The 25,837-nt window shown below is 46.4% G+C and overlaps 1 protein-coding gene across 1 annotated transcript in view; it reads right to left on the minus strand.

Annotated features, from left to right (window-relative positions):
• CNTNAP5 (contactin associated protein family member 5) overlaps positions 1-25,837 on the minus strand; it is a 664,045-nt gene that overhangs the window by 499,719 nt on the left and 138,489 nt on the right. The window contains exon 2 of the mRNA XM_084806776.1: positions 17,124-17,234. Within this exon, the coding sequence (XP_084662902.1) occupies positions 17,124-17,234 (111 nt within the window). The remainder of the gene's footprint in view (positions 1-17,123; positions 17,235-25,837) is intronic.

The following is a 25,837-nucleotide window of genomic DNA, read 5'->3' on the forward strand; positions in this document are numbered from 1 at the left end:
TGAAATATGCCTGCAGTGCACTCCTCTACCTCAGCTTTTAACCTGCTCCTATAGTATTTCATCTCTATGCTACTGCTGATGTTGTAGTAATAAACTTTCATTTTCCTGGGTCTCAGCGAGTGGCATACGCTCCCTGGAGTGTATATGTCACAAGAGGGTGGTGGAACAGATGGCAGAAAAGAAAGCATTGCACTGTAAATATGCCAAAATATGCACATTCATTACATTTTTTAAAAGGGGGAGGGAGGGAGGGGGGGAGGGAGGGAAGAAACAATCCGGTGAAATCACTGGGGAGGGGGAAAGAGAAAAGAGGTGCGGCCTCTTAGGAACAGATGTGAACCTGTCTTCAGTCCCTTATACATAAATTGTGCAAGAAACCTCATGTATTGTGTTCAGGAAAAGCAAAAATATTTACTTTGGCAACCCTTATACCACCTGGCACTCAGACTGCTTCTGCAGAGTTGAGCATCTTAAAGGAGATCTAGATGGCTTGCAATGGTGTATTTTTAAAACCTGTGTTTTCCTCCTCCCTCTGTTCACTCACACAACAAAATTTGTGAATATGTGTTGTAGAGACAGTTTGTTTTCATTATTCTTTCTAACCTGCTGAAGGTGTGTCAGAAATCCAGTAAATTTGAGCGGGGGGAGCCCATTTAAAACAATTGACAATGCAGTCCTATGCATGCTTACTCAGAAGTAAGACCCACTATATTCAGGGGTGTTTAGTCACTAGGGATGTACAAATCCCTTACCTGGCTCTGCACCGGGGCATCCGCGGTGGGGAGGAAGCGCTCCGTCCCTCTCCGGTCGGCTCTGCGGAGGTTCTGGCCGCGGCCGGGCTGCTGCGGCCACAAATGGCAGCCATTGTAGTGGCCACCATTTGCGTCTTTGCAAGCAGCTGTGATAGGCTACATAAGTATTTACATAGCCTATCATGGCAAAGAGCAGGGACGTAAATGGCGGCCGCTATGCCATTTGCGCCCCTGCTCTTTGCCATGATAGGCTACATAAGTATTTTCATAGCCATTTGCGTGGCTGCCTTTACCGTGATAGGCTACGTAAATACTTATGTAGCCTATCACGGCAAAGAGCAGGGGTGCAAATGGCATAGCAGCCACCATTTGCATCCCTGCTCTTTGTTGTGATGGGCTACGTAAATACTTATGTAGCCTATCACGGCTGCAAGAACGCAAAAGGCTGCTGCAGCAGCCCAGCCGCGGCCGGCCAGGAGACCAGCTGGAGCCGCCGCCGCTACCGGAGCCACCGCTGGAGCCACTGCTGCCACATCCTTCCCAGGTAAGTTCCATCCCAGGGAAATTCCGTGGGGGGGGGGCGGGGGGCGGGAGGCCTTTCTGCCATGGATTCTGCCACGGATTCCTCACTGGAATCCGTGGTGGAATTCTCTGACATCCCTATTACTCACTAGTAAGTATGTTTATAATTAGAGTGTGAGATAGTAAAATAATACAGCTCCAAACTGCATTGCTCTTGTAGCCTTCCCCAGCACATAATGGCAGTATTAGATATCTGAAGAAAGTTGAAAATATCCTGAAATCTAAATTTGTGGTAATATTTTTTTTCACAGTCTAGAGATCTACAGAAAGCATCCCATTTTCAAACCTGAGTAAGCCCTAAAAAGAAGTGTGCATGTTACCAACATCGATCATGTCAAAATGAAGGTATACGTGATGTAACCATCATCAGTACTGTGTGTACCACTGAATGTGGACCCAGACTTGTAAGCAGAGTCATCTAGCATGTCCACTATATTGGTGCAAGTTAAGAGACTGTAAGGTATATACATCAAGTATTGCTGGGGGTGGGGGGTTGTAACTGTAAGAAGTATGTGATTTCCTAAGATGCCATCAGGTGGAGTGGAATCCTCATAGGTTTTGGTTGGGATTTTGTCTTTTCTGGGAATCTGATGAGGTAAAATTGGTGTTCTGCCAGGCCTGTGGGACATGGAGCAACTAGTGAAGTTCAACTTCTAACTCCTATCTTGGATCACCATTGCTGTAACCCTTAGGAAAACTACCTCAGACAGGATCTTTCTTTCTGGCATGCTACCAGAAAGGGGATCAGATCTTCTGCCATCTCTCTCAATGGAGGATGGTGGCTCCGATGTCAGTGGGACTGTGAATCTGCTCTGGGTTTCAGTCAGAACTCTCAAGAAGCTATCCAAGGTGCTGAACCCAACCTCCAAAATACATTCAGCACCTAGGATAGCTCCTTTAGAGTTCTGACTGGTCCTGACTGAAACTCAGACTGGGTTCACAGCCTCATTGTAGGGATGTACGAAAGTCACTTACCTGGTCTCGCAGCTTGCTTCGCGGTGGGGGGGAGGCACTTCAGTTCTCCCCTCAAAGTTCAGGCCGGGGGGGGAGGTGCCCCGCCTCGCCCAGCCGAAATTCAGGCTGGGGAGAAGCGCCCCGTCTCCCCGGCCGTGAACTATGAAAGCAAAAAAAAAACCACCCCGTGATAGGCTACGTAATGATTTACGCAGCCTATCATTTTTAAAAAAAAAAAAAAAAGTGCGTACGCAAATGGCGGCCCCCTTGGGGGCCGCCATTTGCATATGCACTTTTTTTTTCCCCCAAAGTCACCCGTGATAGTCTACGTAACGATTAACGTAGCCTATCACGGCTGACTTTGGAGATCTAGCCGTGATAGGCTACGTTAATCGTTACGTAGCTTATCATGGGGTTGTTGTTTTTTTACTTCAGCTGTAATGGCGGCAGCGGCAGCCGGTTGAAAGACCGGCTGCCACCCCCGCCCCCGCCGAAAGCCCGCCACACAGAGAGGGACATTCGGCTACAGTAAGTCCCATCCGGGGGGGTGGCGGAGAATTTCACCGCCGATTTGGAGGGCCGAATGCGTTGGCGTTCGGCCCCCGAAGATTCGGGGAGAAATTCTCCGCCATCCCTACCTCATTGACATCCGAGCCACCAGACTCCACTGATCTCTTTTCCAGTAACCAGAGCGCACCACTTTCTCAGCCTTGTAAGTCTTGCTTAGTGGAACAGAAAAAAAATATTTATTTGTGTGTGCTGAAAGGCAGCTAAGCTGATCATTCTTTTCTCTGTCTTGAATTTTAATCGGTGCCAGAGGCCTCCAGGGGCCTCATAACATTCACCTCTTATTTGAGAGGTGCAAGCTTCACAGGCATCTCTACTCACAGCCATCGTAATCCCAAGCCAGAGGACTGCCAGCAAACCTCACCCCAGGCTAGACTGAACAATGAGTGATATTTCAAAATAGAGGACAACTGCAATGCAGTGAGTCTGGGGAGGGTTGTGGGCGAAAGGTTATACAGTTTATTAATATGCAAATTGAACATGTTAAATTAGCATTCTTAATTAGTGTGATTCCAAGTGACCCTTTAACTCCATCATGTGTCAAGGGTGACTTTTGCGTAGAGAACTCTGAATGCTGAAATAATAGTTCAGACAGTAATAGATGGAAGGGGTGAGAAGAGAAGATGGTGGGCTAAGATGTGGCAGGGGAGGGAAGGAGAGAAGAAAAAGGAAATGGGAGTGCAGCCTAGTAGCACAATCCTGCCCCTGGATTCTCTCCCACAGGTCTGGGATGTCTTTACAATGCTCTGTTCATCTATACCTCTAGCATGCCTTTCTTCATGGGGTTCTGCATGTGCAGTCTGCAATTCTGAGGCTCAAGTCTGCCTAGAAACCACATCATACAGCCCATGAACCTTCTCCCCAATCCTATATCATAGAATCATAGAATAGTAGGGTTGGAAGGGGCCTATAAGACCATCGAGTCCAACCCCTTGCTTAATGCTAGGGATGTACGAAACGACTTACCTGTTTCATTTCATGACATCCATGGGGGGGGGGAGGCTCTCCGTCCCTCTCCCCGAAATCCTTGTTGGCCGGCTCCACTCCGCGGCAACTCCGCAGAGCCACTGGCTGGGGCCGCCCACAGTGACATCCAGTCCTGCTGGGCTGCACAGGGAGGCAAATGGCAGCTGCTGTAGCCGCCATTTGCATCTCTACGTAAATATTTACGTAGCCTATTACGGCCTGCGCAGGGACGCAAATGGCATCCCTGTGTAAGCCATGATAGGCTACATGAGTATTTATGTAGCCTATCACAGGAAACGTCGTGAAGCGAATGGCGGCTGCAGATGCGGCTGCCATTCACAAAGCAGTGCGAATGGCACCAGGTAAGTGCTTCGTTTCGTGAGCCTTTCGTGGGGGGGGGGGCTTCATTCCGCCATGAATTCCGGGGGGCCAAATGCACTGGCATTCGGCCTCACTGAGATCCCTGGTGGAATCCCCTGACATCCCTATTATTCCATGTCCTGCACTCTGCGATCATCAAGAAGAGATCCTGGCCTTCCTTTCTGTGGACACCTTTCAAGTACTTGAAGCATGCTATCATATCTCCCCTCAGGCTTTTCTTCTCAAAGCTAAACATGCCCAGTTGTTTCAGTCTCTCTTCAGAGGTAGGGATGGCAGAGAATTCTGCCACGGACTCCAATGAGGCCAGATTCTAAAGAAGTCCATGGAGAAGCCCCCGGAGTCCATGGCGGAATGGACCACTCCCATCCACCACCCCGCGAAATTCTCCCTGGATGGACACTACCTGCCGCTGGCTAGCTCGGTCCGTCCACTGCTGTCCACTGCCACGGTCTGCAGCCGCAAATGGCGTCTGGCGTAGCAGACGCCATTTGCGTCCCTGCTTTAGCCGTGATAGGCTACGTAAATATTTATGTAGCCTATCACAGCAAACAGCAGGGAAGCAAATGGCATCTGCTACGCCGGACGCCATTTGCGGCAGCAGATGGAAGTTTGGCTGCGGACGGGCCCAGCCAGCAGCTCTACGGACTCACTGTGGAATGGAACCGGCTGGGGAGGATTCCAAGGGGGGGACAGATCACCTCCCCCCACACTGCAGACACCCCAAACCGGAATGGTGACTGGCGTTTGTACACCCCTACTCAGAGGGCTTTGTTTCCAGTCCCCTGATCATCTTTGTTGCCCTCCTCTGAACCCTCTCCAGTTTATCTGTGCCCTCCTTAAAGTGTGGTGCCCAGAACTGGACACAGTACTCAAGATGTGGCCTAACCAGTGCTGAGTAGAGGGGAACTAGTACTTCCCGGGATTTGGAATCTATGCTTCTATTAATGCAGCCCCAAATAGCATTTGCCTTTTTTGCAGCCACATCACATTGTTGGTTCATATTCATAGGCTGTAGTTACTCAGTGGTGGAAGCAGTGGTTTCTGCCAAAAAGCTCCCGTTGTGTCCCCTAGGGATGGGGGAGAATTTCTCCCCGAAACTTCGGGGGGGCCGAGTGCCAATGTATTCGGCCCCCCGAAGTAGTTTCGGGGAGAAATTCTCTGCCCCCCCGCCCCCCGCCCCCCCCCCTAGTGCTTTCGTGCACCCCTAGTGTCCCCACACTTCTATTTTGCTTAACACTCTTTGTCTGGTCTTTTACTTAGGGAAGTCAGAGAATTCTGCCACGGATCTTGGTGAGGCCGAATGCCAGTGCATTCACCCCCCCGAAATCGGTGGCAGAACAAAGCCCCCCACCCTGTGAAAAGTGTGAGAAATGGGACACCTACCTGCTGCCGTTCGTGCTGACTTGTGAATGGTGGCCGCATCCGCGGCCGCCATTCGCTTGATCACTATAGCTGTGATAGGCTATGTAAATACTTGTGTAGCCTATCATGGCAAATGCAGGGATGCAAGCGTCTTTTAATTTCATGGCTACATCTGGGGTGACCTTGGAGCCCAAGAAAATAGAATCTGTCACTGCTTCCATTTCTTCCCCTTCTATATGCCAGGAAGTGATGGGGCCAGATGCCATCATCTTAGTTTTTTTAATGTTGAGTTTCAAACCAGCTTTTGCACTCTCCTCTTTCACCCTCAACAAGAGGCTCTTGAGATCCCCTTCGCTTTCTGCCATTAGGGTGGTATCTTCTGCTTATCTAAGGTTGTTGATAATTCTCCCAGCAATCTTAATTCCGACCTGTGATTCATCCAACCCAGCGTTTCTCATGATGTACTCCGCATATAAATTAAATAAGCAGGGTGACAATATGCAGCCTTGTCATATTCCTTTCCCAATTTTGAACCAATCAGTTGTTCCATGTCTGGTTCTTACTGTTGCTTCTTGACCCTCATACAGGTTTCTCAGGAGACAGGTAAGGTGGTCTGTTACTCCCATCTCTTTAAGAATTTGCCAGAATTTGTTGTGATCCACACAATCAAAGGCTTTAGCACAGTCAATGATGCAGAAATAGACGTTTTTCTGGAATTCTCTTGCTTTCTCCATGATCCAGAGAACATTGGCGATTTGATCTCTAGTTCCTCTGCCTCTTCGAGGACTCAGCTTGTACTTCCGGTAGTTCTCGGTTCACATACTGCTGAAGCCTAGCTTGTAGGATTTTGAGCATAACTTTGCTGGCATGTGAAATGAGCGCAATTATACGGTAGTTTGAACACTCTTTGGCACTGCCCTTCTTTGGAATTGGAATTGGAATGTAAACTGACCTTTTCCAGTCTTGTGGCCACTGCTGACTAGGGATGGTGGAGAATTTCTCCACGAAACTTCGGGGGGGCCGAGCGCCAACGTGTTTGGCCCCCTGAACAAGTTTCAGGGAGAAATTCTCCACCCCCCCCCGCACCCCGCACCCCCCCCCCCGGGACAGGACTTACCTTTGCCGAATGTCTCTCCCGGCGGCGGGTCCAGCCGGCAGTTCGTCGGGTGTTCGTGCGGGGCGGGAGCGGCAGCTGGTCTTTTGACCGGCTGCCGCCGCCGCCATTCCAATGAAAGAAAAAAAAACAAAAACGCCCCCGTGATAGGCTATGTGACGATTAACGTAGCCTATCATGGCTAGATTTGCAAAGTCAGCCGTGATAGGCTACGTAAATCGTCACGTAGCCTATCATGGGTGTCTTTAAAAAAAAAAAGAAAAGCGCGTACGGCTAATGGCGGCCCCCATAGGGAGCTGCCATTCCCGTTCCTTATTTGGTCGCTGTAGTCTACATAAAGATTTACGTTGACTATGGCAAAAATAAGGGCAACGCTATTTGCCATTAGCATACGCGCTTTTTTTTTTTTAAGTCACCCGTGATAGGCTACGTGACGATTAACGTAGCCTATCACGGCTGACTTTGCAGATCTAGCCGTGATAGGCTACGTTAATCGTCACATAGCCTATCATGGGGGCGTTTTTTTTTTTTACTTCGGAGTTCGCGGCCGCGCAAGGCGGGAAGCCTCCCCCCCGGCCTGAATTTCGGCTGGGTGTGGTGGGAAGCCTCCCCCCCGGCCTGAACTTCGCAGGGGGAGCAGTGAAGCGCCTCCCCCCCCACCGCGATCAAGCTTCGACGACAGGTAAGTGACTTTCGTCCACCCCTACTGCTGAGTGTTCCAAATTTGTTGGCATATTGAGCGCAGCACTTTAACAGCATCATCTTTTAGGATGCAGTGATCCATGAAGGGGTCATTACAGATGCAAATCCTCAAAGACTCTCAGGCTACAAAGGAATGCCTCCAGGGAATTCAAATGGGAACACTGATGAAGCCTACAGTTCGAAGTGAGGCTTGCTGGCTAGACTAATGTAAGGAGGGATGTCCCGTCCTTCCAGTGATGCTTCCCTACATCGCCTTTCACGCATCGTTAACCTGGTCGACCACCTGAGCTCTACCCCTGACGTTTCCCTCTTAGCTGTGCGCCGTAGTCTAGCATCTCTTAGGTCACAGCCCCCACTCTCCTCCTCCTACTCCCCCCAGCTTCTCACAGAGGGGGGCAAGGGGGGGCTTTAGGCCTTGACATCTGGTAGTTAGTAACCTGAGAAGGACGCCTACCCATATCTGAACTGGCTTGGGAAAATGCATCCCCCAGTTCTGGCTGTTCTTCTGAATCCCAGCTGCTAACTATCTCCCTGCACTCAGAATCAATCCTGACATCCCTTCACAGCTGGCATGGGGAGGAAAGGCCTCAGCAGCACTGACAGCGCTGGAGAGCCACCCTGCAGGATATCCAACAGACCCAGAGGTGAGTGGGGTCAGTTCGCTGTGGACTTTGCAGGTCGAATTGTTGAGAATCCGGATTGATTTGAAACCCTGGTGGATTTTTCCACCATCTCTACTCAACACGGAGCCAAATTTGACATCTCCAGATTCAGACTCCGATCAAGAGGTGTTAAACTACAGGTGTAATGGAGTTCTTAAGGGTGCAGGTTTAGACAAAAGAAGTCCTACAATTCCTAACATACTCCAGCCAGAATGACTGGTGGAGGGATGCTGAGAATTGTAGGACTTTTTTCTGCCCAAACATATATAGGATTGTGCCTGAAGTTGCTCTTCTTCTTTTTCTTTCCCACAGGTGACCTCTCCTGTGCTATCCCAGAAGCCCAGCAGAGACGCCATTTTTAAAAGAAAATGAACAGCTCACCTGGCTGCATGCGCACACTAGCAAAGTCACTACGCAAGCATAATGAGGCTTGTTCAGTCAGACCCAGAGCATTAATTATTCCTCCCTTTAACAACTGAAGTCTGCAAACTTCTTAAATACAACCATTAATTATTTATTCAAAAGCTTATATTATGTGAAACACTGCACATTTGACTAATAAACCTCTGCTAATGCAGAACTGGGTCAGGCTTGATTTAACACTGTGTATATCCCGCTACCCTTTCCTCTTTGTGCAGACTCTCCATGCTGCTGGTTTTCTAAATCAGGAGGTATTCCGAAGGTGCATTATATAAAATGTTATAATTTCTACATTTTGTTTAACTGTTTGGAATGCCTTCTGGCAATTATGCTAGTAACATTCAAAGCCTTTCGGAGGGATTTGAATGTTGGTGCAAACTAATGTTTGTGGTCCCAAGCAGGATGTTTCTATGCAATATCCATCTGCTTAAGCCTTAAATTGAAACCCACCAGTGGTGGTGACATTCTAAATCTTTGCCTATGTACTGTATGTATACCTAGAGGCAAGATGATGACATCACTGCTATGCACCAGTAGCTACAGCTCTCTGAGGGAGGCAGATTGTTTTTTTCTGCCCTCCAAGCCTTCAGCTGCAGGGGGCCCAGTCTACACAATCTATCAACTTTGCCAAAAGTGCCTGATTCAGCACTCCTGCACCTGTGTGTATTGGCATGGGGCACATAGTGTGTAGGGATGTAAGAACTCACCCTAGTTCACTTCTCTGTGCACTCGCTGAAGCAGCATCCCTGCTTGCTTCCCCCCTGAACCTGTGCTCAAACCACCCACGAGTTCAGTGAATTCCCCAGCACTCACCACGAACCCATTCGGTGAGCGCCGCCATTTTCACGCCTTTGCTTTCTCAGAAAAACAGGAAGTTTTTAAAAATGTGCATATTCAAATATGTAGTTTGGAGCTGTGAAAGCTAAATAGGCACAATATTAGAGGGATTATACCTCTAATATTGTGGTTATTTAGCTTTCACGGCTCCGAACTGTCCATATTTAAATATACGCATTTTTAAAACTTCCTGTTTTTCCTAGAAAGCAAAGGCATGAAAATGGTGGCGCTCACCGAACGGGTTTGCAGTGAGTATTTTGGAGCGCGAGCAGGCACGAGTGGGGAGCGAACAAGGGCAGCGTCTCTGCGGGAGCAGTTCGGGGGTCACGGGCGGGGGTTGCTCGATGAATTCCCAAACTCCGAACTGTGCTCTCGACATCCCTAATAGTGTGAGCTAAGGATGGCTGGATCTGTCAATTTTGCTTTCCTCGGTGGCTCTCAATTCTCTTGGAGGATTTTCTTTAAAAGGTTCATATGAAAATGCATGCACATTTTTGTGTGCATTTCTCCTGATGCATGAATTTTTGTATGCAAGTTTGTCAAATATAAACATTTTGTGGAGCAGTTTCCCTAATATAATGCATTTTTGAACGTTATTTTCACATTGTTGTGTACATAGTTCAATGTGAGCTTAAGTAATTTCACACTTTCAAAGCTTACTGGAGGGCCTGTCCAGCCTCCTCATTAGACAGACTCAGGCAAACAATTCAGCTGGCAGAGAGGAAAGAGCAGTGAACTGCCTCCAGCGGGTGCTCTTGAGAACCCAGCCAGCTGTTCTCCTGCTATGGCACTTGCCACAGTGAGAGAGCAGCCAGTGGGGGCTCTCTGAAGTGGCAGCTTGGCCTTCTAGTGTGCACCCCCACTCACCTGAAGTCTCACAAGACCTGTCCGGATCTCACAAGAACTTGACCAAGCAGTGGCAGGCAGTGGTGGTAGGGGCTTCTTGCCTTGGGCAGAAAGGTAGGTTGGGCCAGGCCTGCTTTTCTGTCTTATGAAAACAATGATTTTAGGTGCAACTTTAATAATGATCTCATTCAGTCTTTCAGGAACCCCACATAGGAGGACATCCATTTTTTTTAAAGCTGTTATTTCTCTAAATTGTGTTTATAATTGTAGTTTAATAATTGTAGTTTAACGTCATCACTGATGTAAGCCACTCAGAAAACCTGGTTATTGGGCAGCATTTTATGTACACACTTTTAAAAAGATACACTTTAAAGTGTGCCTTTTAAAAAAGGGTGTACAGAGATGCACATTTTCCCCACTGGAATGAATTGTGGGGTGGGGGGAGACAAGTCACAAATGAGAACAGGAGTGACCCAAACTGAGCTTTGAAGTAAAGTTCAGAGAATTTTGGTGAGCTCGAGCATCCCTGGTTCCCCCATCCCTACTAGAAGTGTAGATTCGAAGTGTATGGGAAGTCTAGATTCGAACCCAGTTGTTTGTGTTAACATGCCTAACACTATAACTCAGCATATAAGCATGCAACAACACAAAAACAAGAACAATTCATCTTCCAATCCACTTTGTTCCTGAGCTAAGCAGGAATAGACTGAGAATCTTGTTGTCTGATCTTTGCAGACCAAACCAGTGAGTGATGCCAGGGATGGAAGCTCTTATCTGTCAGCATTGCTAGATTAGACTTCTTCATAGCTAAAGTCAACTACAGGATATCTCAAGTTTTTGAGTGCAACTGTACTTTTTATTAGGGCAGTGCAGAGATCCCCCAATCTGTCTCAGAGGCTGCATCGGGGGTTCTGAGGCAGGCCTGATTCACTTCGGGCTTATTCGGGGGGAAACAACCTGCTTCAGCCTCCAGAGCTGAAGTGGGATTCACATGGCTGAATCCCACTTTGCCCCCCTCAACACCCCCGATGCACCATGCAAGCCCCCAGCTCCTTACCTGGCCTGGTAGGATACACACCAGCAGCCGTCTTCTTGTTCCAGGGAGTTGCCACTGCCGTTGCCTCCACTGTCTTCAGCTTCTGGGCCCTCAGGACGTGTGCCGGCAGCTGTCTTCCTGTTCCAGGAATTTTTGTATTTCTGGAAATAGACCCTGCACCATTTCTGGAAATACAGGGAATCAACATTTTAAAAATGGTGATTCCCTGGAACAAGAAGATGGTTGCCGGCAGGTTTCCTGAGGGCCCAGGTAAGGAGCTGGGGAGTGGGCAGGGGCACAGCTGGGCTTCCGGATTGCTCCAAAGCACACTGAAGTGCTTTGGAGCAACCCAACCCACTTCATGCCACTTCGTCCCCCCTCCACTTTGTCTCGGAAGTATCCCGCAGCAGCCTGAAGTGGCCCGCTTTGGCTCAGAGTTCAGGCTTCAGGTCAAAGTGGTGCACAGTCCTACTTTTTATGATCCTAGTCCTACTCAGCCTCTTTCCAGTATGACAAACAGTCAGATTCTGCTGCCTGCCTCTAACTAAATATAAAGATGCTCTGAACTGATTTTGTGATGTCTGAAAGTTTTTGGCTCTTAATACACTTGGAGCATCTATTCAATAAGCCAAGTGAAGTCAAAGAACAAATTATTTAGAGCATGATTCAAATCAACTTTGATTCCAGAAAATTAGTTCGGGTTTGTCACAGCATGGGTTATATCAGGACTTTGCATACTCCCTAAGCACACCACAGAGAAGGATAGCAACTGAGTAGTGAGCAGGTGTGGGTGAAATTACACACTCTGGATCACTATCTTTATATATTTGCCAGCTGGTAAGTGAATGCACAGAGCATGAAATCAAACTTGGATCAGTGGTATGTTGGTCTAGTCTGAGCTGATTTTGTCTGAGAGAAGATGCCCTTTGTGCCATTGGCTGAGCACAGAGGCACCCTTCCGAGCACTGGTTGTCACTCCAATATCCAGGCTCCGACAATAGTTTTTTTGTGTTCATTCGGGTATAAATGCATTTCAGATCATCAGAAAACTAATGTCTGTAGCCATCTTGTGACAATTTTTTGCTGCCTGAGGAAGCCCAATATTCTACTCCTATTTAACATGCATTTTATGACAAAATTTTGCTAGCCACTGTATAGAATTTCAGGGTGCTATAGTTCCCCAGAGGGCTATACTCCCGCACACACAAGAAAGATACAGGAAATGGGAGAGATCAAGTACTGATGGATAAGGAGGAGAAGAAGACTGGGAGAAAGAGTCAGATAGTTGTTAAAGCTCAGGTAAAACAAAACAACAACAAAAAAGGCCCATGTGGTTCCAAACTTCAGGAAAAGCTTTGCTGAAATCCTGGGTACTTCACCAGATAAAGAAAAGCCACTTGGATACGAATAAAGAGAAACGATAACACTAATATGGAATCCCAGCAGTGGTCTAGATGAGATGTCCAAGGTACTGTATTTAGCTTAGCAACAGGTACAGATTGTACAGATTGTGCACCTCGGTGTTCAGTCATGCCGGCCACATGACCACGGAAGCGTCTTCGGACAGCGCTGGCTCTTCGGCTTAGAAACGGGGATGAGCACTGCACCCTAGAGTCGGACACGACTGGTTGGGGACACCTTTACCTTTACCTTTTTACAGATTGTAAAGGGTTGATTTTGGATGTTTAAAAGAGAGAGAAAAGGAAGGCTTCTTCCATGGATTTTGAGTAACTATGTTCTACTGCATAATCAACTAGAAATGTGAACTGAATCCTTAATGTTGCTTCAGTGGCATGAGAGCTAATATGTCTCCTTTTAACATGACTCTAGTATTGTCAGAAGACCCAGGTCATGTGGGAAGAATAGGTAATTTGGCTCCTTTCCTCACTAGTATTATCTATGGGGGTGTGGGAACTTGCTGCACTGCTAACCTAAGGCAGTGTGGGAAGGAAACATGGTGTACTGGCTTTGCAGTGGCTTCCATGCTACTGCGGATGTAAGAACTGGGCCTAGGAAGTCACAGGCAATTGTACAACTTGAATGTAGCAGAACTATTGGATAACTCAGGCTTTACCAAGCTGATGCCATCCAGATGTGTTGGAGTGCAACTCCCATCATCCCTAGCCAGCATACTTATTTTTTATTATTATTTTATTTATTATTAAATTTATTAATCGCCCATCTGGCTGGTCACCCAGCAACTCTGGGCGATGTACAACATACAATAAAACAGTTTAAAACAATAAAATTCTACAATAAAAACATTTCCTAAAATACCCTAACCCACCCCAAATGCCTGCCTGAACAACCACGTATTTAATGCACGACAGAAGCTCATTAAAGAGGGGGCATGACCGTGTTCCCTAGGGAGGGAGTTCCACAGAGTGGGGGCCACCACAGAAAAGGCCCTCTCCCTCGTCCCCACCAGTCTAGCTGTCCTGGCTGATGGGACAGAGAGAAGGCCATCCGAGGCTGATCTTGTTAAGCGGCCTGTCTGGTGCTGCTGGAGGCGCTCCTTAAGATAGGCTGGGCCGGAACCATATAGGGTTTTAAAGGTCAAAACCAACACCTTGAATTTGGCCCAGAAAACAACTGGTAACCAGTGCAACTCCTTCAGCACTGGAGTGATGTGATCTCGGTGGCGGCTGCCTTTAATCAGGCGAGCCGCCGCGTTCTGTACAAGCTGCAGTTTCCGAACCGTCTTCAAGGGTAACCCCATGTAGAGCGCATTACAGTAGTCTAAATGAGAGGAGACCAGGGCATGTACTACCAATGGGAGCAGATGGTCGGGAAGGAAGGGGTGCAGCCTCCGTATCAGATGGAGTTGATACAGCGCTGTCCTGCTCACAGCTGACACCTGAGCCTCCATGGACAGCTGGGAGTCCAAAATGACCCCCAGGCTGTGGACCTAGTCTTTCAGGGGTAGCCGTACCCCATTCAACACCAGGTCAACATCCCCTAGCCTCCTCTTGTCTCCCACCAAAAGTACCTCGGTCTTGTCAGGGTTCAGCTTCAGCTTATTCCTCCCCATCCAGCCACTCACCGTCTCCAGACATTTGGACAGGGATTCTATGGCCAACCTTGGTGAAGATTTGAATGAGAGGTAGAGCTGCGTGTCATCCGCATATTGATGACACTGCACCCCAAACCTCCTGATGATAGCCCCCAGCAGCTTCACATAGATGTTAAATAGCATCGGGGAGAGGATGGAACCCTGTGGCACCCCACAAGTAAGTGGCCACGGGTCCGAAACCTCCTCTCCCAGTGCTACCCTCTGGTACCTGCCGGAGAGGAAGGACCGGAACCACTGCAATACGGTGTCTCCAATGCCCAACCCCTCCAGGCGGTCCAGGAGGATACCGTGGTCAACAGTATCAAAAGCCGCTGAGAGGTCGAGGAGAACAAGGAAGGAGCATTCACCCCTATCCAGAGCCCTCCTCATATCATCTACCAAGGCGACCAAGGCCGTTTCTGTCCCATGCCCAAGCCTGAAGCCTGACTGAAATGGGTCTAGATAATCAGTTTCTTCCAAGTGTGCCTTCAACTGCATCGCCACCACCCGCTCAATCACCTTGCCCAAAAATGGCAGATTTGAGACTGGGCGAAAGTTGTTCAGAACTTGAGGATCCAAGGAGGGCTTCTTTAAGAGCGGTCTTATCACTGCCTCCTTGAGGGCTGATGGCATCACTCCCTCCTCAAGGGAGGCGTTCACCACCGCCCTGATCCCCTCACCCAGTCTCTCTCTGCAGCTCATAATGAGCCAAGATGGGAAAGGATCAAGTAAGCAGATGGTCGGCCATACAGATGAAAGCACCTTGTCCACTTCATCAGGAGGAAGAAGCTGGAACCGATCCCACAAAACCGGTTTGCCACAGGCCGCCTCTTGCTCACTAACTGTATCCACAGCATGCAGAGTAACACACCTAATCTGATCAATTTTCTGCAAAGTGCCTTGCCAAGGCCTCACAGGAGGCCTTAGAATGCTCCAGTGGTTCCGGAGCCACAGGACCGACCAGGCTCCGGACCACTTGGGACAGCACTCTGCAGACGCGATAGAGGCAGCATAATATTCCTTTTTTGCTGCCTTCACCGCCACGTGATAGGCTGAAGATACAGCTATAGCCCGTGTCTGATCGTCTTTGGAGCGAGACTTCCGCTACCGGTGCTCTAGCCATCTCACCTCCTGTTTCAGAGCTCGTAACTGCGGATTGAACCATGGTGCAGTCCGAGCCCTGTTCAGGGGGAGAGGGCGTTTCGGAGCCACCTGATCTAATGCCCCAGTGATTGCGGCATTCCAGCCACCCACCAGGGTCTCGACCGAGTGGCCATTGGCGTGCCCCAGAGAATCCCCAAGCACGTTCAGGAATCCATTTGGATCCATAAGATGCCTGGGGCGGACCATTTTAATGGGTCCTCCACCCCTGCGGAGGGGTTGTGGAACTGAGAAGTCCAACGTCACCAGATAGTGATCTGACCATGACAAGGGGGTGGTGGATATACCCCCGACTTCCAGATCACTCCCCGCTTCTCCAGAAACAAACACAAGGTCTAGTGCATGACTGGCTACATGGGTGGGCCCAGTTAGAATATGGTGCAGCTCCCAGGAGGCCATGGTCTCCATGAAGTCCCAAGGTGCTCCTGTGAGGATGGCCTCCAAATGTACGTTGAAGTCCCCCAACACCAATAAGTTAGGGGACTGTACACGCACATCAGAGACCACCTCAAGCACCTCGGCCTGGGAGTCAGTCATGCAGCAGGGTGGACGGTACACGAGCAGAATCCCCAGACTGCCCTTCGGGCCCAACCTCCAGTACATGCACTCAGCAACCTTGGTCTCCCGGAGAGGTGGTCTGGTGAAGACCAAGGACTCTCGGTAGATAACAGCCACTCCCCCTCCCCTATCCCCAGCCCTTGGCTGCTGTGCATACGAAAATGCAAGGGTTGGAGCAGCAGCCTCGGCCAGCCAGGTCTCCGTAATACATGCCAGGTCTGCACCCTCATCCAGGATCATGTCATGGATGAGGGAGGTTTTCTGGGTAACAGACCTGGCATTGCAGAGCAGCAAACTAAGGCCAGAAGATGGGGTCACGCCTCCCGCAGCCATCCTTTGGCTCTGGACAGGCCTGGAGCAGGGGACAGATATTACACATCTCTCCCTCATTCCCCTTACCTGGCATGGCCTGCCCCTAGTGCTCTGCCAGTGCCTGCCGCCCAGCCTCGGTATGTTCTGGCCCCCAACACTCCCCCACTGCCTCCATCAGGTGGACACATGCCCCCTCGCTCCCTCCTATCAGGCAGGCTACCCACCCCTAAAAACACAACAAAATCCCCCAGAAAAAAACAAAACAAAATAAACAAACAAACAATTAAAAATCTCTTTAAAAATAATGCCAGGCAGGAGTCCACAGGGAGGCCTGGTGGTGGTGGTGGCGGCGGCGACGGCGGCGGTGGCAGCAGCAGGCCCAGCAGCAGCAGGCATGCCTCTTCCCCAGGGGTGGTGGTGGCTTCTCCTGCAGGCCCTGGCTCTCCCAGGCCACCTCAGCCAGCCAGCTTATGTAGCCCCTCCAGGGAGGGGCAGGTGGAGCAGCACAGCTGGCTCAGTACCTGGGGCCATGCTGGCTGGGTACCAATGGCCATGCTGGCTGGGAATGATAGGAATTGCAATACAACACAACTGAAGTGTGCCACCTTGGGGAAGGCTGCTATAACTGCTAAATCCTTCAGTTCCCTTTCAACAAGTGCAAAGGAGCTCTTCAAATTAGTTTCAAGAGAATTTCTCCCATTCTCCATTGTGATTTCTGAAGTTGTCTTGAACAGTTGAACTAACACTACCTGCGTGGGGTATCAAGGGAGGCTTCTGCATCCGTTGACTGAAGGCTCTACACCGAGTGGCTCCAATGAATTATGTATCATAGCAATATTATGACTGTCAGTGATCTTACCATCCCGTCTGATGAGCTTTGCAAAGCTGGGGCTGTGACTGCTGGAGAGCTCGGAGGAGCTGTCAAAGGCTGTCGCAGGTAACGAGAGTACCAGTGGCTCCTCACAATTATCTATAGAACAAGAGAAAGTAGAGAGGCATGAAATAGAAAAGAGGTACACTGTTGGCCCATCGGTTTTCCCTTTTCAAAGCTGTCTGATCTCCTGCATGTTGCTTACCAGCTAATGAGCTGCTTCTAGAAGAGACAATGCTGACAATACATTTGTGAACAAAACTGAAGAGGCTATGTTTTCCTCAATTCACATGACAGCAAGACATAGGGATGAGCTTTCAACAGATTTTAATTATTTATTTATTGAATTTATTGAACACCTCGTAAAATAACTCTCTCTAGGTTTTTTACAATAATAATAATGGTACAAATAAAATCACAGTAAATCCAAAATATAAGACTGATAAACATGCCAACAGAGCATAAAATATAATATCAGTTCTAAGAGGTAAAACCACATAGCCGGGACTAGGATCATAAAACACAAATACACAAAGGGCTTTTCTACATGCAGCTGTTAATCGGCTGTTAAACTGTTGCATTTATCTACTTTTGGTTTTGTTGCAGATTTGAGATCTGAGCACTATGCAAGAAGGATTTCCTTTTCCGCTTTTCTGATACATAACCTCTAGGTGGCACTGTGTATAGTAGAATAGCACAAACACAAAAGAGGAAACTGTACTTTCTTTCACTTTCACAATTAAATGCCACATTTAAATAAGTCCAACAACTCCCAGAAATAAGTCCAACAACTCCCAGCATCCCCCAGACAGCCAGTCTTTGGGATGCTAGGATGAGATGTCCATGGCATCACTTTGGGATGTTGGGAATTGCAGGACTTATTTCTTTCTAAACATGCTTAAGATCGTTCCCTAAAGAAGTTGAAAACTAGTGGAAGTTTATGAACATTAGTGATGGGCAACAATGAATACGACTCCCTTCTGAGTGCATCTGCTCAGGAGATTTACATGGAAAAATAGACTGTGGTGTTAAACCCTTGCTTGGTGATTGTTTTAAGTTGGAAAAGAAAATCTTGTTGACTTAATTAAATAATGGAGTATAGCCATCTGTGCCCCTCCAGCAGCAGAAAAAATACTGCTAGTGGAGCAGATCCCCACCGCCACCCCCTCCAGTGTCCCCAACCTGCTCTGGAGGAGATTTGGGGGAGAGATGGGGAGGGGACTGGGAAGGAAAGGAAGAAGTCCCATTGTGCATGTGGAATTCTGCTCACATGACATTGGATGATACATCCACTCACATGACATATGTTCTGTGTGTTGTGTTGACAGAATTAACATTCAGATAACATAACAATACCTCCATGCTGCAATGGTTTTATTCCCATGTTCCACCCAGAATACAGATAGACTTAAAAGACTGGTAACTGATCTCATTTGGCAAAGGGTTAATGGGTGGGTAATATTGGGATGGGAAACGTCTGAGTTTCTATGACAAACAGCGTGGTATAACATTAGAGTGCTGGACTAGGACCAGAGACATGAGTACAAATCTTCACTGAAACATGAAGTTCATTGGATGATCTTGGGCCAGTCACTATCTTTCTGCACAGCTGCCCACACATGGTTGTTATGGGTGCGTGCGTGCGTGTGTGTGTGTGTGTTTTAAGCTTCACTGCACTCCTTGGAGGATGGTAGGATAAATATGTAACAAATAAAGATAGGTGTCTCCAGAGACAGCTGACTTTAGGAACTCATTTTAAAAACACACCTAGCCACTCAATGCTGAAAGCAAGTGGTAATAATTACACACCAGCCTTACAAAAATTAAATTAAATTAAATTAAAAGGCACTGTCACATTCCTACTCACATCCAGCCCAGAAAAGCCTGGCTGAATAAAAAGATTCCCCATGGTTTCCAGAAAATATTCCAGCCCAGACTTTGTGACGGCTTTAGAAGGGCTTATCACTTTTCAGACTTGGTGTAAGGAAGGCATGACCAACAAGATGTTTTCAAATGATTACAGCAATGGCAAAGAAATATAGGGAAGGGGGGGAAATCGTCTCAGAAAAAAATGAAAAAATGGGGCAGGCAAGCAGAGCGTATGCCCCAACAAGATGAACACAAAAACATCATGTATGTATGGTTTTTGTTTTTTGATTGTTGCTGTCTTTCTGGAATTGCAAAAAATTAGAAAGTGGTTATCAGGCACCTGGCAGATCTGAGTATATATATATGACTGGTGTCTCACAAGTTGTCCAAGCCTTCTCTGAGGTATATAAGGTCCAAATGTGTATTAAGAATGGTATGGTATGAACAATACCATTCAAATCAGGCTCTTTTATTTTGAAAATATTTATGTTTGGATGTGGTGTTCTCAGGCAGAGATGGGGCTTTTAAAAAAGACTGATTAAAACCACAAAATCTCCATTTCTCCAACAAATAACCAATGGAATATTGGGTGATCAGTCGGGATGTATGAGAAACTTGTTTTGGTTCAGTTTTGATCAGGACTTACCCAGTTTGTACTTTCCAGGCCAAACATGGACTTAGACACAAACTGTAGTTTAAGTCTGTATATTTTTTAGCTTTCAATGTGATTTGCAGACCCCCGCCCCCTAATACATTTGAGAGCATATGTACATTTGAAAAATACACATGAAAATATGTGTACTTTTGAAAAGTGCACACAGATATGCTTCAATCAATAGGAGAAAAATCCATATATTTTGAAGATGCACACAATTGATGTTTACATTTGGAAAAATACACCCAAAAATATACACAGTATTTTTATGTGAAAAGAAAAAAAAAGAAAAAAAAACAAAGCTCACCATCTGATATGGACTCAGATCCGGACAAGCTTCGAGATGGAATTTGGAGAACTTCAACAAGCTCAGTTTTGCTGATTTGCACATTCTAGTGATTGACAATAGATTTTCCTTTCATCTTTTATCAATCTTGATATGATTGGATGAGTAGATGGGGATGCTAATTCCTCCATTTTTTTATTTGATCTTCTGAAAACATTCCCATGACTGAGTCCAAGCCTTCACTGTACTTTTGAACCCACACTATCCAAGTGAAGTTACAGACATCAGACTTGCTTATTTCCTATTCCATTACCTGCTTATGGTCTCAGTATAAATATAGAAATCAGTTTCACTCAAGCATAAACCCACAGATTTTTGTTGAATTTCCCTTGGAGAAAAACTTGAGTATATGTAATTAATGGGGAAGTCCTGCAGGTAAGACTCTGCAAGCATCTTCAAGCTCATATAAATATGGTGTGCATTCTCTCTCTCTCTTTCTCTCTCTCTGTCTCTCCATAATGTCTTAATGCTACATTAAGCTTAGAAGAGTCATGGAATGAAAATCTTAAGGCTCTCACAGTAACATTAATTCACTGCATATTTTGAATTAGACTATAGTACCAAGTAGCAGGGATTTTCCTCGAGCGGGGGTCTGCAAGCAACCTTCCAGGTGGTATTATAGTCAAAATTCTTTCCACTGCACTAATCCATAAGGAGCTTATATGTGTTGAGCCTTTGCAGACTCATCCTTGTGGAACCTGGCCAAACCTGGCCTAAGTCCCTCCATTATCCAGTTCTTCCAGCTGGAGAAATGGGGTGAGTCAACTTGAGGAAATAACAGCAGCTTTACCCTTATTGTGTATTTGGTTAACTCTTAAACCACGAACCTGCTACCAGAATTTACAAAGACAACAGATGCTCAGACATGACGTATTTTATCTTAACTGTAGATTTTCACTTAACTTGCAGTTCTGTCATTTATAACTACAGCACATGTTACTATGAATACAGCATTATAATTACATCTTTTTCAGCACTTTCTCCATTCCTTTCTTAAAGGGGTCCTCTACACATTGACAAGCCTACAAAAGTGGTGCCCAGCATCCTAAAGTGAAATCCAAAGATTCCAAAGCTGACCCTTGCACTACCCCGGCTATACTTTCCTGTCCTCATTCTTGGAGTACCTCTGTTTGATGGTGCTGAGAAGTTCAGATGTGTTCCTTTGCTGCCTGCTTAGGCCTGCAAATAAATTAGCAGTAAACCCAATCAATGGCCCCAAAAGGGCCCACAGACCTTCTCCCTTTTGTGGAGGTCTCCCTTCTGCTGGCTGGGATGATGAAGGTGTTCATTCCCCACTGTTAATAACAGAGGCAATGCATGTGTTTCAACACCTCCTTGCTCCAGGTGCTTATCTCCTGGAACCAACACCATTTTCAAATTTTACGAAATCAGCTAGCTTAAAGGGATAGTAACATAGGTTATGCTGGGTAGCCCAATCCACAGTTTCTGCCAAACAGAACATAAGAAGAACCCTGCTGGATCAGACCAAAAGCCTGATCCAGCAGCATTCCATTCCCACAGTGATCAACTGGATGCCTGTGGGAAGCCCACAAGCAGGACATGAGTGCAATAGCATCCTCCTGCTTGTGTTCCCTAGCAACCATTATTGAGAGGCATACTTTCCCTGACTAATGGTGATAATATATAGCCATCATGACTAGTATCCATTTTAAAACCTTTAAAAGGGTTTACAAAGCAGATCAGGCTATCCCAGAACAGACCATGTCCAGGTTTCCAACAGATTTCTTTGAGGCATGTTCTCTGTTTCTACAATTGATTGAGCACCACAATATCATTCTGGAATGAAAATATTGTACTTGTTTGCACATTGTGAGGTTCCTGCCTGTGTTCCCCTTTCCCCCAGCCTCCTCCTCAGAAACTGAGAATGCCTGCCTTCAGGAATGCCTGCTTTCACTTTGGGACAGTTGTACCCACAGTCCCATAAGCTTCAGCCCTTTTACCCTCTCTGGGTTACCTGAGAAACTCAGTATGCTCAATTGGTTCTCTGAACCCACTACAGGAGAAGTAGCATAAAATCAATCAACACATGGGAATTTGGATTTTTAAAACAAACAAAAACTTATTTAACACAAGAAGAGGTATATGTTATTATTCATTAATACTTGGTCCTGATTTTCCTACCTACTCTACCCCTTCTAAAATCCTATACACAGACCCCACTAACTAGATGTTACTTCTATGTTCCCTCTTTGATCACCCTTTATATACCTCAGAATCCTCTCACACACTCAGGTCTCTCCCACCTTTCACTCACTCTCTGGCATACTATTAACCCTGTCTTAGCTGGGTTAAATTTAACAATATAAAAACATAAGCATATCTTAATTTTTTCCTCACCTTTTAATTTTTAGCACTAGCTTCTCCATCTATGACTGTAATAGGGGGTGTATACCCGGCTCCTTCATACATTCATTCAATGCCTGAGGAGTTCTCAGAGCTCCATCTGCTAACCCTGCTTCCTGCTGCAGTGCTGAGTGCTGGCATGTTCACCAACTATGTCCCCCTCCAGCTGTGTGAATGGGCGCAGAGAATGTATATGTGTAGTCTCTCCATGGAAGAGGTGATTCTGGAACAATCAGGCCCCACCCCCCTCATGTGCAGGAGGGTGGGACTATACCATAAGAGCACATGACACACACTCCTGCACAAGTGACACCCGCTGAATGTTATTTGTAGATATGTGGTCAACATTGTTATAGAGCTTTTTGCATGTGACTTTGAGTTCTTATTATAAATTTAATATTTCTTACATTGTATTTCTTTTGAAGGGGGTTTTGTCTTCATCTATTGATTTGTAAGAAATGTTGAAATTTGTAAATATAAAAGATTATTTTTGTTAAATCCTAAATTTTAGAAATGGACACATTTTACAGAGGATAATTTTAGAGGAGTTAAGTCTTCAGAGTGGACTGCAGCTAAATATTCAGATGTTTCTCCACCAGATTAAAGACTAACAAAAGAAAGATTTGGAATCATTTACTATCTTATGGCAGGCTCAAAAGCATTTACAATTACAGACTGTGAGCGAAAATGGCAAAGCCTGGCAATATATGAATTCTAATTACCATAGTATAATTTGACAGCTTGTTTGAGCCTTTCATTTTCTCTAACCATTTTCTGCCATCTCTCTCCCTCCCCCTGACACATATTCACACATTTGTTTTATTTGGTACATTTATATTTTGTATCACCATACTTAAGCAAAAGAACAAGAAAGGGCCTAAAAGCATACCACAAAATGGTTTCACTTAAAGATTTACAGTGCAATCCTATAATGTCTACTGACAAGTAAATGTAATTGTTTTCAATCGAGTTTAATCCCTGGTAAGTGTGTATAGGATTGCAACCTATTATGGTAAATAGAAACCTGACAAGAAAATTAAAATGTATGATTAACTAAGTGCTAGAAAGAGAAAATAAATCCTGTGCATTCCTAAACATAAAGAGGGGCAGGGGGATGAGTTATGAAAATGAACAAGTGAGGCCCCACAACAAAATGTTGTAGTATATCATCGATATGTGAGTGTTACCTGAGCCTGTGGAGAGCCTATTTTGAAAAAAAAACCCACAAAAAACAAAAAAAACAGTAGCATTGAATTCAGGAGTCCCTGTTCTAATGTGTGTCTTACTTCACATGTATATTTTTTAAAGGTTTTGAACATTAAAAAAGGGTTTTAGGCTGTAATGCTATGTCTACTTACCTGGGACTATGCTGTTAAAAATGGAACCAGTCTACATACAAGTCAATGGATCATGAGGCTCCAATAAACTATCCTGCAGTGCTGTCATAAGCCACTCTCTCTCCTAGCCACACCACCATCTATCATGTAACATGGGGACAATGACGTGTATTTGCATTAGCAAGTTTTAAAAAAGTATTTCACACTAAATAAGAACTGAGTTAGAAAAAAGCAGGAACTCTGGTTTTTGCTCCCTTTTTCTTGTTGGAAAGGAGGGGGACATTAATTTCCAATCCTGGCTACATACACATCTTGGATTTCTCCATTGAGTTCTATGGGCATCTTTCACTTTGGCACTTTGGCAATTAAAGAATTGCTTCCAGTGTGAGCCAGAAAATGGCCTATCCAGACAATGAGATGGTTCTTCTCCTCATTGACCTTTTTATGTCTATATGTCTCTTCCTTCATCCTCTTTTGTTCATTTCTCTTGAAGGAGGAGGAAAGAGAAAGCAAGCAAGCAAGCAAGCAAAGGACAATGGAAGAAGAGACATAGAGGTAAAACCAACCAACTTCCACTCTCCTCTTGACCACTTTTGAGCTCCTTGCCATCTCTCTTAGCCTTCCCTACTGCCAGCTGATTAGTGGCACTTTGAAGCCTCAGGGACTGTTGGCCATGACTCCATCTTCACTGGCCATCCCATTCCCCCCAACCATTTTATTTTTCGACTGAATGTTCTGTGGCCACTGAGCATGAGCAGCCCCCATTGGGTTGCTTGGGGCACCCCCTCCCCTTAGGAGTTTCCCCCTCTAAATATTTTTCATATTTCTGCAAAATTTGGGGTTCCCCCCAAGCCTGCTGATACTTCCCCAAGCCTGCTGATACTGCTCTTGTGTATATGTGGTGCCTTTTTGGCTACATAAGGAATGAGTTCAGAATTAGTAGGAGTGACTCTGTTAGATTTTGTTGTCCACTCCTATGTAAAAAAGGGACCCAATGAATTATAATGACCAAACGACATCTGCCACACAATGAATAAGCTCACTGCTTTCTTGGGTGAGCAAGCCATGGATTAATGGCCATTCACAATTTGGGCTCCCAAGAAAGACAGACTTTCCCCCTACCTTGCAGGCCAGTAAGTTTTGTCCTGGCTCTGAAATCAGAAAAGAGCAGTTGTCTTATATGCTTTAGAGCACAGGTGGGCAACTGTGGAAGGTCCGGGAGCCATTTTAGTCTTGCCCCCACAACCCGAGACTGCACTCCCCCCACCCCAGTTTTGTTTTGTGCCTACAATCTTATGTGTGTAGGTCAAAATCATGGGGTTGATTTCTAGATTTCATCTGAGAATCAGGCAATTTTGGCCAACATCAACCCTAGCTAGCATAGCCAATGGGATTACAGGAGTTGTAGGTCAAAACATGTAGAGGGACACAAGTTGCTCACCCTGAGCTCACATGCAAAGGTACACAATATGATCACACATGTAGGGCACAATACTATGGGGATAGTTGGCTGCCTCGAAACTCTGAGGCGACCAACTATCCAATGCAGGGTAGGCGGAGTGCAGAGGGGATCTTCTCCTCTGCACTCCGGCTGCCCTGCATTTGAGTCTAGATGGCCGAGTTTGGCTGTCTAATCAGGGCAGCTTGGAGCAGGTCTGGGGGAAGCTGGATGGCACATAGGAAGTGTTGTAACAGGGCTTACACTGTCCCTTCCCCTCCCTGCCTCCAGGAACAGCCCCTTTTCGGCTGCTCCACACTGCTCTCACAGGCACGGAGCCAGAGATGAACCACACCGCCTGCAAGGCAGCAGGGGAGGGGGTGTCCATAGGATTGCACCCTTAATGGCTCATCTAGTTTGGTCCTTAGAAGTAACATGATCTGTGCTTGCAGCTTCACTTATTCCTCCTCAACCTGTTACCTCCAAACAGATGTTTAGAAAAGTTATAATACAGCTCTACTGCTCAGCATCTGGATCTTGCAAAAACAGTCCTGGGGAAGGCAAGAGAGTCCTATGTTTTTGTAAGTTTATGACACATTATGTTTATCTTAGTAATTTTTACAAAAGGGCTATGAAGGGGACAGTCTTATAAGACATCCATCCATCATTGCATGAGGAGTCTGTCTTTCATGC

The sequence above is a fragment of the Heloderma suspectum genome, chromosome 1 (genome assembly GCF_057233095.1).
Source record: "Heloderma suspectum isolate Gila_16-S chromosome 1, 16-S_ref, whole genome shotgun sequence".
NCBI lineage: Eukaryota > Metazoa > Chordata > Lepidosauria > Squamata > Helodermatidae > Heloderma > Heloderma suspectum.